Source organism: Enoplosus armatus, chromosome 19, assembly GCF_043641665.1.
Source record: "Enoplosus armatus isolate fEnoArm2 chromosome 19, fEnoArm2.hap1, whole genome shotgun sequence".
NCBI lineage: Eukaryota > Metazoa > Chordata > Actinopteri > Centrarchiformes > Enoplosidae > Enoplosus > Enoplosus armatus.
In genome coordinates, this window is record NC_092198.1 from 20,236,283 (window position 1) to 20,248,852 (window position 12,570).

Below are 12,570 nucleotides of genomic sequence, written 5' to 3' on the forward strand. Positions count from 1 at the left end.
CAGGCTTTGAATTAAACTTGCGATTCACCCCGAAGGCTCCAAACTAATTCAAGGGTTGACGTAATTACTGAAATTGCTGAAAATAAAAGCTGGCTCGACAGGCATGAAATCAGCCACAATAAAGGCAGCACGCTGCTTCTATCAGCGTGTGTGTCAGAGTAAGAGGCCGCCGTGTGCTGTGGCAGGCAGGGCACAGAACACAGCAAACGTAGGACAGGGTAGTGACACACACACACACACACACACACACACACACACACACACACACACACACACACAGGACTGCGAGGGAAGCCTGTACCGAACTGTCGAGGTCGGAACAGCAAGGGCTTGGGGAGAGATATATATTCTGTGCCTTTGTACAGCGCGTTAAAGTGCACGCTGACGCTCTTGCGCAACACATACATATGCGCACAAACACTGCGTCGCCGTTTAAAATCGTCACCAGGCACAGTGGGAAACGCCGGGCACACCGAAAGTATAGAGACAGTTTTTCTTGTTTGAATACATATTGCTGCTAATGCATCCTAATGGAACTAATGGCCGTTTTTTTGAATACTTTATATACCACTGTACAACATCACCTGTATGACCTGACAACCCCCCCCCCCGCTGTATCTGCATGTCGGACCCCAAAAACACACAAAAATTATGTTTTGATTTTGTTTTTTTTTTACCGTCAAACACACAAACATGCTCAGTGAAGCGTTTTAAAAGGTTGCAAATGTAAACACAGGTGGCAAACATAATGTGCAAAAGGAAATTGAGATCATATCAAGTGCTACAAAACTACTAGCAACGACTACTTCCTGGCTATTCCGCTCTTTAAAACAGTTGATGTAAACAGTAACACAGCAAGCTACAAATCAGGCCTTTCACCCCCCCCAAAAAAACGGTGTTAGATATTTAAATAACGGCGACACGCCTGCCCCCGTCCCATCTTGCACACGCGCTCATCAAATGTTTATCGCCCTATCTCCGTTTTTTTACTCAGCCTGTCGACATCAAACAAGACCCAGCGCAACGTTTGAAGCCAGCACTCCCGGTTTTTTTTACGCCGCCACGTCTCGAAACCCCGTCGACTATTCTACGTTAAAATGACTTTTTGAAAGCAGACACCGAGAGCCGTCACAATCAAATGGAGGGAAAGGACGACAGTGAGGGACGAGAGAGAGGAGCGCGAGGCACCTGTAATAAGCTCCTGCCTCTTTTAGCAGCGCAGATGATGCGAGGGAGGAGAGGAAGGTGGGGGGGTAGAGGAATGGGGGAGAAGAGACAGAAGGTGGAAGGGAGAGAGATATTTCCATCTTGATGGCCATTATAAATGCATAACAGCTTGATTGGTGCCAAAGCTTACTACTGGGCACCCTCCATTTATTCACTGTCACTGTCCAATTGTCCAACGCCACTGAGACCATTCCACCACCAAGAGACACGGGAAGGGGGTAGAGACGGGACGAGAGGAGGAGGCGTGGGGGCCGATTAAAATTAGGAACAAAAAGGGCAGCGGGAGGAGAGAGAGGTGGAGGTGAGCAGAAGACGTCGCCTCTCCCCTGAGGCCTGATGATATTTCAGGTTGTGTGACCGCAGGAGGCTGCGGTGCACAGGTGGCTGAAATGCCACAGACACACACACACACACACACACACACACACACGCCTCATAAACCACAAGCTATTTCCCTTACGCCGGTGATGCGTACACATACTGTATACTCACCTTAACAAAGAGATTGCACTGGCTTCCAGTCCGCCAGAGAGCTGACTATAAGATACTTCTGCTCGTCTTCAAGTGGCTCAATGGCCGTGGTCCCAAATACAACACTGCCCCCCCCCCCCATGAACTCTCAGGTCATCTGGGTCACGTCTGCCTGCAGTTCATTGGGTTAGAACTAAACGTGGTGAAGCAGCGTTTAGTTTTTTTATGATCCAAACCTCCACCCTGATTTCTTTTCGATCACATTTTGTGTGAGATCGTGCTATTTGTTTTTTTTTTGTTGTTGCCTGCTTACTCTATTGTTTTCATTCCGGGTGCTCTTTATTGTTGTTTCTTAGCGCTTTTGCCCGTGGACCCTGGGTATGATATATAACATACGACTTTACTGCCCCTTTTAGCAGGGCATTTACATTTACCATGTTGGCAAACAACTCTTTCATGCTCACAGCATCAGGTCACCCCAGCACAGCTGTGACGATTAACTCCATTGAAAGAAAATTAGTTGCCAACCATTTTGTCATTTTTCAAGCAATGATTTTGAAGAGTCTTTGAAGCGGTTTAAAGGCGTCACTTTGGGCTCTGGGAAACTGTGATGAGCCTTTCTGGCAGTGTTTTTTTGACATTTTATAGACTACGAGATCAATCAATTAATCGTGATACTAATCGGCAGATTAATCGATAATAAAAATGATCGTTAAGTGGCAGCCCTACATCCGCTGAGCAAATAGAAGAAAGAAACTTTTTTGCATGACGAAATATTCTGCAATAACAAAATTAGAATGGACAACGGACTGCGTACTGGTTTATTCAAATATAGAATTCAAGTCATAGCTGGTGCCTCCAACTTGCAGACTGCGATCAGAACCACAACGCCATTAATGGTAGCCCCCCTATCTCAGTTGTGGAAACCCGAAGTGTAGTCAACCGAGAACCAAGACTAGCTGTGCGCTGATGTTGAGACGTGACGGAGAGAGCCTGAGCTAAACAAAATAATATTACAATGTAACTCATATTTAATTAGAGGCTGTCTCCCCCTCCGTCGCTGCCCACTTCTATCAGCGCTGTCTTTAAGCTGCCCTTTGACCGAGTCCCTCTGAGGGGGACAATAACTCACCGTCAGCCCTCCTCTTTAATTAAACTCTACAAACAGCCTCCTCTTCTTAATGTGTGTGTGTGTGTGTGTGTGTGTGGTGCTGAGGAAAGTAGATGACATCAGGCAAGTCAGCAGTCCTTTTTTTTTTTTTTTTGGCCACGGCAGGCAAGAAAAAAAAAGAAACAGCTGCAGCTGACTGAACAGAGACAGAGGACGAGGCTCTTTTTGCCTTTTCTCAGCCACGGTGGTTTTCACCCATCAGCCTCTGAACTTCTTCAAAGTTGCCTTCAAAGTAAAAGCGAGGTATTTACGATCATTGCTGACCGACCGCACTGGCACAAGTATAAGGTGACAAGAGGATGGGCCAGCTTAGAGCCAGCGGATAACTCCTAGGTAGAGCCTTGCTGGCCTGGCGGCATTGAGGCTACACACGCTCTCTTTAAGTATCAGGATAACCCTCTCAAAGAGAGCATTTCATCATGAAAAGACGGACATTCTAAAAAAGCGAAGGTCTTTACGTGCCCAGCTGAGATCTGCCAAACATGAGGACAAACGTCTGGCTAATTTATTTGTAACGTTTGAAAGTCACTGATGTTTCCTTTGTTTGTGGTGTTGCAAAAGACTTTTGGTGTTTGATCAATAGCGTCTTGTAGTCCCATGTGAGACGGGAGAAAATAAAACTCATTCACTGACCCAACATCAGCTATTTGTAATACATAAATGTCTAATCCGCAGATATAGTACGACCCCGACATTCTTAAATGTAGTTTCCACAAAAACACTTCTATTATACTTTACATATAGGACTATCTTCCCATGTTATGTGGCTGATTTGATCATTTTTATTATATGACCACTATTTGGTGATATGAATTATTATCATTAACATTGTTACACTTTTTGGTTTTGGTATTGTTGTATGTTTTGTTACCGTTACAAGAGTTTGTGTCATTGGTTTGCAATGCAGGAACGAATCAAATCATCTTGAATCACCTGAACAAAAACTGCTGATGGGAGAGAGAAACGGGAGACACTGAGAGGGACGGACTTATTTTTCGGCAAAGCCAGCAAAGAGAAAGACAGAGTGTTTCCCAGGGTGACTGTAGAGTGCGCGGGGACAACGGTGGGGGGAAAGACATGATGAGAAGGGGAGTGAGAGAGGGACAGAGAGGGAGAAAAGAAGAAAAAAAAAGACAGAGGACAAAGAAGAAAGCTGGGCGATGCTGGAAACCTAAAAAACAAGAGAGCCCGAGCTCAAGTGAAAAGTGCGTCCTGCCAAAGACTCTGTAATCAGGAGAATGGTGCTTCATCACCAGCCCACTGGGACACAAAACAAGACAGGGATGATCAGGTGACCGCAGAGTCCATCCGTCGCTGTCAAAGTGTCCTTGAGCAGACAGTGAAGCCCCGTTTAATCCAGAGTGATGACAAACAACTGTCTGCCCCCCCCTCCCCACAAACCCTGCGGCTGAAACGCAGACGTGTGAGCATCTCAGGGGATGTGCATAGCTAATAAGTTCCCTATCGAGTGGCGGGACAGGTGCACCGAGACTGCTGGGGGGGGGGGTTTGACGGTGCTGGTGCTGGTGATAACAATGGTGCATTTACTTTTCAATAAAAGGGATGCCAACAATACATTCTATAGTTACTGTTCTCACACAACACACACACACACACACACAGGGTGTGAAAACACTCCCTTGCAACAGACAGAGAGGCTTCCTATTACTGCCTAGATGGCAAAACTGACCAGAATACAGCGCAAAAAGAAAAGAAAAGCAGCCTTTGTACTTTTATAACTCCCACAGGAACATTTCAGGTACTGGAACTGAAATGCTCACGGATCAGTTTACATGAGAGCGCGAGAACCGAGGAGAGAGGCCTAGACCAGATAGTGTTCGGCTGGAGCTGACGTGCCGCTTTGACAATTGATTTCTCTCCTCATCTGCCGCCTGACCCCCCCGCCCCCACCTGCTGAAATGGCTACACAGACAGGTAAGCACTTTGGAGAAAAGAAGAAGTATAAGGCAACCCTGAGTCCTGTTCTCGTCTGCCGGCTCCGGATGTCGAACACACGCACAAAGCAGCGCTTCCTCTTTACCCCTTGGCCATGAAACTCAAGAGGCAAAAACAACAACTTCACCTGCCAACGGTGACAAAGAGGGGGGAGGCGGGGGCGTGCCGACAACAGGTGACGCGGCAGGACAGACGCGAAGTCAACACCGCGGCCCTGTGAAGGAGGTGACGTCACACTGAGCAGACAGGGAATACAAACCGCGAATCGCTACTTGCACGTGTTGCATTAAGATGCGACAAACCACATGTAACACACACAGATCAAGAAAAACTGGGAAATACCCCGAAAGGCTGAAAACACACACACACACACACACACACACACACACACACACACACACTAAAAAGCTGCCCCAATGTAGATCCACAGAAGGAAGTGTTTGCCTGCGTGAGACATGTTGGGATGCCGATATTTACTGGTCACTTTGGCTCATTTACATATGAAGCAAAAGGCTAAAATAAATTGCAAACAGTAGGGAAATTACTACCACAGAGGCTTAAAACACCCCCCCCCCATCACCACCACAAACATACACTTAAACACTGATCCAAGGGACAGCTTTTCTTATATGTTTCTACTGCTGCAAGTCCTCTGGAATGGCAACAGCAGCTCCAGAGGCCGTGAAGGAGGGAAAAAAAAAAAAAGGTCCCCGTCACCCCATGGGGAGACGAATCTTATCCTGTAACTGAGCTGGAGACTCCCTCTGATTGGACTCAGAGGAGCCGAAAGAGCCACCGCAAGCTCTATAAATACATATGTAAGCTTCTCATCTGGCCAGAGAGAGAGAGAGAGGCTCCAAATAATGAATGAATAGGTGGAACGGCGCTAAAAGCTAAAGCTAGTTTCCCATCCGAGTGGGAGGAGAAGGTCAACGAGATGAACCATAGTAGGAATAGACAGGTAGGCAGGCAGGCATATACAGAGAGAGACGGGGCTAATCCTCAGTCATATGCCGGCTTCTGACATGCTCCGAGCCAGTACTGTAAATGTTAAACCTGCTTTATGAGGTGATAGTATAATATTGAAGGCGAGGAGAGAGAAAATGGTTTAAACACGGGCGATCAACCCTCCTTTCATTTGATCGTGCGCAATCTTCTGACCCCTAGAATGCTACAGTCGCCCGACCGCTTACGAGAACGAGAACTTACGAGTCACGGGTCATCTTGGCGTCGGTAACGGGTGAATCCGCCGCCTCCGCCTAAAAAGAAAATCTGCTGCTGGAAGCGTTTGGGTTCTTAAAGTCTTCACTTTCCCCACGGACCGACTGACTCAGCAGCTGCTCGGCTTGGCTCGACGGCTGACTGGCTCAATTCAGATGTGGGGGTGGGGGGTGGTTGGGGTGGGGGGAGTGAACCCTGCGTTTAGACGGACAGTGACAGTGGTGAGGCAAGCACCCACCCACAAGGTCTGCTGGAAGCAAACCCTCCCCATTTTCCCCATACACCCACCCACCCACACTCGCTCACCTCACTGGAGCCGGGGCTAAAAGTGGAACAGCTGGGGGGGGGGGGGTTGCAAGGGGTCTGCAGTTGGGGGTCGACAAGAATGCCTCTCTGCTCTGTCCAAAAATAGATATTCTGACTTGCACATGTCATCAGGTTCACTCCCGCTGATACAGATGTTACCATCTGCTTACCAAAGAAGGAAACATGCCATCCTAAAACAAATGATGCCATGATGGAAATACGTGACATAACCCTTCCATTACGTGGCCCATTTGTGTGACGTTATGTTGTTAACTTTAACCCCCCCCCCAATCCAGAAGGTGCTCGGTGATGCGCTTAAAAGCAGTTTGCCAACTGCCTCTAAACAACGAAGAAGAAGAGGAACTTTAACTCCCTTGACCCGGGCTGCTAGTATGCCGGCTCGTACGAGTGATCATCTGTCCGCATCGATTAACTTACTTTGGATAAATAAGAGAAACACAACGTTACACTTTCCTTGGTGTTTTGGCCATTCATGCTTGCTAGGATAAAAGGTAAACAAGGTTCTTCTTCACGTGGGTGTCATCCGACTTCTGGTCGGCGGCGTACGTGATCGACCACCGCAGCGTGACGCCGGGTTTGCGCTACTCCAAAAGCTGAATCCGTCTCGACTTTTCACAGACTACGGATAGTGGAAATCCGGAGGGACGTCGGGCCCATATTTCAAGTTAAAACAACACAGTTGATCACCCATTAGCTACCGCTTGACAACAGCCAACATTAGCATTCAACCACTGCGTAAGCTAACGTTAACGTGACCGTTTGATAGTGTGCTGGATGTAGTCAAGCTCGCTATGTAACTGTCCTGACGTAATCTGTATGAACATTACGCAGAAATACGTGTTCCAGTGAGCGTAACGTCACACGACGTTACAGAACATTTCTGAGGTCGTTAACGTTACCACGCATTACATCCAGTGTGTTTTACTCCCAGGCTTAGATAAATGTGTCCAAGACGTGCGTTGATATTTCAGAATGAACGTTAATTTACGCCTTCCCCATCGTGTCGCGCAACACCCCGTCAAACGGTAATGACGGCAAGGAAGTGCTTGAATGCAAACGTAATGCTAATGGGTTATCAAATATGCCGATTTACCTTGAAATGTGGCCCGAGGTAGCTCCGGAATTTTCGCTATTTGTGGTCTTTTCAGTTGCGGATCATGTTGTGAGACAACAACATTTGCCAGATTCCTTTACGTTTATGCGACTCGGCAACGCAGCGGCACGACTTGACAACAGCGTTTGAGCTTCCAGCCCCCTGAGCGTGACGTCAGAGGAAAATGTGTGAATATGGTCTATTTCTACGATTTGTTGCCTCTCGTCCTGCCTTCCAGGGTGGCCATTCAGAACAAGCGTAAAGCTCTTGCCTTTAGATGCCGGTGGGCGACAAATTGTACGACCTGGTTTGTTTGAAGGATACAGAGGCCTTCGCTCTGTTGAGTAAAAAAAAAAAGAAATGAGGACAGAAATGGAGCCGACCATAAGATCGATGGAGCTTCAATCAATTACGTTCAACAAATGTGTATTGTGTAAGATGTCACAGTTGACATTTCATAATGCAAAGACCTTCAAAATGCACGACAGTATATTAATACATTAGCACTCTCTGCCGTGAGTTACATACAGTACAGCGGTCTGTATATAGCCTGGCTGCACTCAAGCACGGGATCGATCTGAAGCCCACTGGATCAATGGAACCGCAGGAACAGAAATGTCTTCCAGGCCTTTCAGGCCTGCCCACAGGGAGATGAAAACACGGTCTGAGGACCATGGAGAGAAAAAAAAACGCTCAATGGACCCATTGTGTGGCCCACACTCCAAGGTGTTTCAGGTCAATAAGAAATCTACTCATGGTCACTAAGTGAGCGCCAGTGGAGTGTGGGTGCAGAGAGGAGGGGGGGGGGTCCTACATTTCTGACTTTGCAGATTATCACTGACTTTTCACCATCGCAGTCTATCATCTCCACTCACAAACAGCCTTGACCCTAATAGGACATGTAGGTCAGAGGGGGTGATCCTGTAAAACACACCGTGGGGGTCAAAGGTCAGGTGTATCAAGTGTCTTGTCTGTCTGTGCGTGACCCATTGCTACAGTATGTCGGCTCTTAAATAGCCCAACCTGTCTGCAGATTCCTCATGCTTCTATAATGGATACAGCATGTCTTTCATCACGTCTGCCTTTACAGTTCAGTACAGGAAGTTACATGAGACTGACTGTAGGCTTTTGTATGCATCCAACTCCCCAATATATATGAGCTAAAAGAGGCTGAAACTGTGTGTGTGTGTGTGGGGGGTGGGGGTCGTGAAGCCTATTGTGTAATATACCTGCATTTAAATCATTTCTGTGGAGAGCACAACTAAATTTATTATATTTATTTAAAAACGTTTTTTTTTAATCTTTATTCATTTATTATAAAGCCAGGCTGCTTGGACTATTAAAAGAGAATCATACTGGGGATGTGGAATTGTGTTCCTAAAAATATAAGCACAAATCGTCTGATACTTTGCAATGTCCACAGGAAACAGTCTGTTCAGAATTTTATACAAAATTGCTAGTTTCACACAAACTTCCTGCAGGTATTAAGTTCACTATTTAGGTTAATAGTGTGCTGTTATTGTTTTTGGGTTTTTTTATGCAATGAATATAATGAAATACACACAAAGATATTTCAAAATATTCCCCAAACGGCTGCACAGCACCTAGGCCCTGTTTACAACCCCGATAAAGAGAGACAGGCAGTGGCAAGGGAACCGGAATTATCCATGGCAATAAACCTCCTCCTCGACTAAACAGAGAAAGAGCCAATGTATCACTTCTTTTAAAGCCCCCCCCCCCTCCCTCCTTCCACCCACTCTCAAACACACTCTCCATTCATTCATCCCTTTCCCTCCAGCCCATTCTTTTGCTCCCTTCTTCTTCCCTCAGCATCTCCTCTTTTTTTTTTCCAGCTCTGTCCGTCCTAAAACTCTGCACTCTCTTTCACTCTCTCTTCCTGATTCTCTCACCATCAACCCCCACCCCCCCACCCCCCTCCTTCATTCACTGTCTCTCCTCTGGTCTCCTCAGCTCACCTCTCATGCTAATAGGCCATTGATGTGGTCTCTATGGTGATGTACTTTTCATTCCATTGGAGAGGAACGGGCCAATGAATTGACTGAGGATTAGAGGGACATGGAGCAACCTCTGAATGTGTGTGTGTGTGTGAGTGTGTGTGTGTGTGTGTGTGAGAGAGCACATGGTTGTGCATGAGCTTGCACATAGTGAGAAACAGTTTATTCCAGGTTTTTTCCACTTATCTTCTCTTGTTTAGCTAAATGATTACAGCAGAAGTGAGACATTGAACAGATAAATAACTCACTGATTTCATTATTCGAAGGCCATTTCCTGTTAAGCAAGCTTGAAGATATCTTTCCAAGTACCTCTGGAGGTGCTGTCAGGATTACACCCTGCGCCAGTTACAGAATTACAAAATGAAGTTGTCCACAAGCTGTACCCCGAATGACTAAATGATTTCAAACCTCTTCATTCATGCAGACTGAAAACCTAATGGACCAATCTATTCAATTTCAGTGAACACACACACACACACACACACAGTGGCTGTGTTCGCTTGCTGTGAAGTGAAACCAGCTCGTTGGACAGCATTAAGACATGTTATTAATGTTGATGGCTACTGGGGAACTGATGACTTGATTAATTGATTAGTCAAATGGCGAAAACGAACTGGTCGTAAATTGGATATGGATTTTTTTTTTTTTTTTTTGGGCAGTTGCACAAAATGAGCAGTTCTGGTCTTCCTTTTATGGCCATTTGTCCTTCTTTTTCAGTTTTTATGGACAGAATGATTCATCATCGCCACTCCTGGGAAGTGGAACAACAGTCTCCAAAACATTTCACACACACACACGCACACACACACATTTCTGGCCAGGATTTACTACTCCCAAGCCAGCGCCTTACAGCACATATCACTGCCACTGCCTGACCAGTTAAACCTGCTGAAAGTGGGAACGACGCTGACAGCTACGTGTGTGTGTGTGTGTGTGTGTGTGTGTGTTTGTGTGCGTGTGTGTACATGGAAAACATAAAAACATAGATCCGACCAGCATCGTGGTGCTGACTTGGCTATCTGTTAGCTGTGTTTGGTAGCAATGGCCTGTTGCTACAGCAAACACAGAGACTCCCATCTATCAGACTTCAGTGTGGTCACATTTGGACACGTGGGGTGGAAGAGATGGAACGGAGACAAAATGTTGCGCAAGAATTTCCCCTCCACAATAGGACACTAATCAATCCCCCCCCCCCATGATGTCAAGACTTTCAACTGGAGTTGAATTGTTTTGGCACAAAGTCCACAAATGGCACGGTCCAAGCCCCCGGATCCCCTGGCAGAGCACTCTGCAGGGGGAGGCTTGACGCAGCCGGTGGAAGATGAGCCCGGGGAGGTGCCCCTTCAGGAGATACACTCCGTGATGGGAAGATTAAGCTATTTAGAATAGAATATAGAATAGAACATGCAATGCAAACTGGGCTGGTCCCAGCTCAAATATATAATTACCTGGCTCGATTCAACGCTGGTGAACGTAGTGGAGCATTTAGCAGCCAGGTGCTAATGTCTGCTCGATGTGTGGATAGACAACTGTTGCACACTCTGTACGATCGGTTAAATACCAGAGGAAGGCAGAGCTTATCAGTATCAGATCATACCGATGGGACACGTTATCTCGCCCACCAAACCTCACTATTTCTTTTGACGAATTCAAATGAGCAGCGTTTTATTCATAAAAAATGCCTCACTTGAAGCACCTCGCCGTCTTCCCCTCTCTCTCTCTCTGTTTTTCTATCAGACACAAAAAAGGCTTCTCAGGCAGCTCCCGCCAAGTGAATTTGAAGATAACAGGAGCCTTCATTATTTTCTACCTGAAGTGATCCACGCGTTCTGCCTGACAAGTGCTGACAAAGACACGTTCTTCTGCCACACGAGTTGCAATTTTTACACAATAAGTATCAGTCTAATCAGTCACAGGGAAAACGCTGAGCTGCCGCTGGCGGCGGGAGGGCAATTTCAGCGGCATGCTCGTGTCCGACAGCTCTGGGCAATGTGCAGATACAGCTGACGGGTTATTGCAGTGACAGTAATATTCTGCCATTGTTCATTTATTTCTCATGCTGTCTGCGCCGCAGCAACGACCCCTTTACCCTCGCAGCTCAAAGTCGACATCAGACAGCGAACACCCGTGCAGCCCATTTCTCATAAAAAAAAAAAAAGAAAGAAAAAAAAAAAAAGGCAAAGCAGTCGGTTCCTGCTCGGCCTCCTCTGCAGCCGGTTTGTGCTGAGCCTGTGGAATTCCACTCACACGAGGGGGGGGGGGGGTTGTTTGTGTGTTGGGCATTTTATTTAGGACTTTCACAGACTACTTCCTGGGTATTTTAGCGAGGGTGCGTGCCGTCCGTGTTTTGTTACACAGACTGCTGCCAGTCTTGGAGGCTGCGCAGGCTGATGCCATCGGGAAGTCTAAATAAACGAGGATTGAGCTGCGCAACGCGAAGTGGAGGCATCCCCAGTGATTTTGCGACGACTCTGCGATGATCAGATGAGATCCTAACCACGGATGCAATGTCAAGTCGGCATTTTTACGACACACAGCAGGCTCCTCCGGGAATCTGGTCAAACTGGTCCTGCGTACATTCCGGCGATGCGAATGAATCCATCAGAAGAAGCAGCTCTTAATGGCAGTTACTCTGCCATCTGTCTTGTTTTCTCAGAGGGAGAGTCAAGAGAACTTTTCAGACTGTGCACATAAAGGGCCAGGAGAAGATAAATAAGGACCTTTTTTGAACTGTGAATCATGCAAAGCTGCTCTAGTGGAGTCCCAGAATAAAAACATAGAGCTGGAAATGAGCATCACATGGGACCTTTAACGAATAAGCTCTCAGCCAATCACATCACTGGTCTCATCGAACGGAGGCGCCGAGCCAATCACGGTAGACGGCTTCTCCTGGAAATCACGCTGTTGCCTGGATGGTGCAGAGCGGTCAAATCTGGGTTTTGTTCATGAGCGCAGTGATGATGGAAGGAAATAATGACAAAAATAGTTTATTACTGAAGCAGTTTATATAATCGCATCAATCCCACGCCACTTTGGTTCTTAATTTTCTGATGCCGATTTAAAAACACATCTACTGTGGAGCGCTTAGC

General features: G+C 46.7%; 1 protein-coding gene across 1 annotated transcript in view; it reads right to left on the minus strand.

Moving 5' to 3' along the window:
* The window catches only part of enah (ENAH actin regulator), a 62,866-nt gene extending 56,727 nt beyond the window's left edge, over positions 1-6,139 (minus strand). The window contains exon 1 of the mRNA XM_070925910.1: positions 6,035-6,139. Coding sequence (XP_070782011.1) covers positions 6,035-6,048 — 14 coding nt within the window. The 5' untranslated portion in view covers positions 6,049-6,139. The remainder of the gene's footprint in view (positions 1-6,034) is intronic.
* Positions 6,140-12,570: the final 6,431 nt, after the last annotated feature.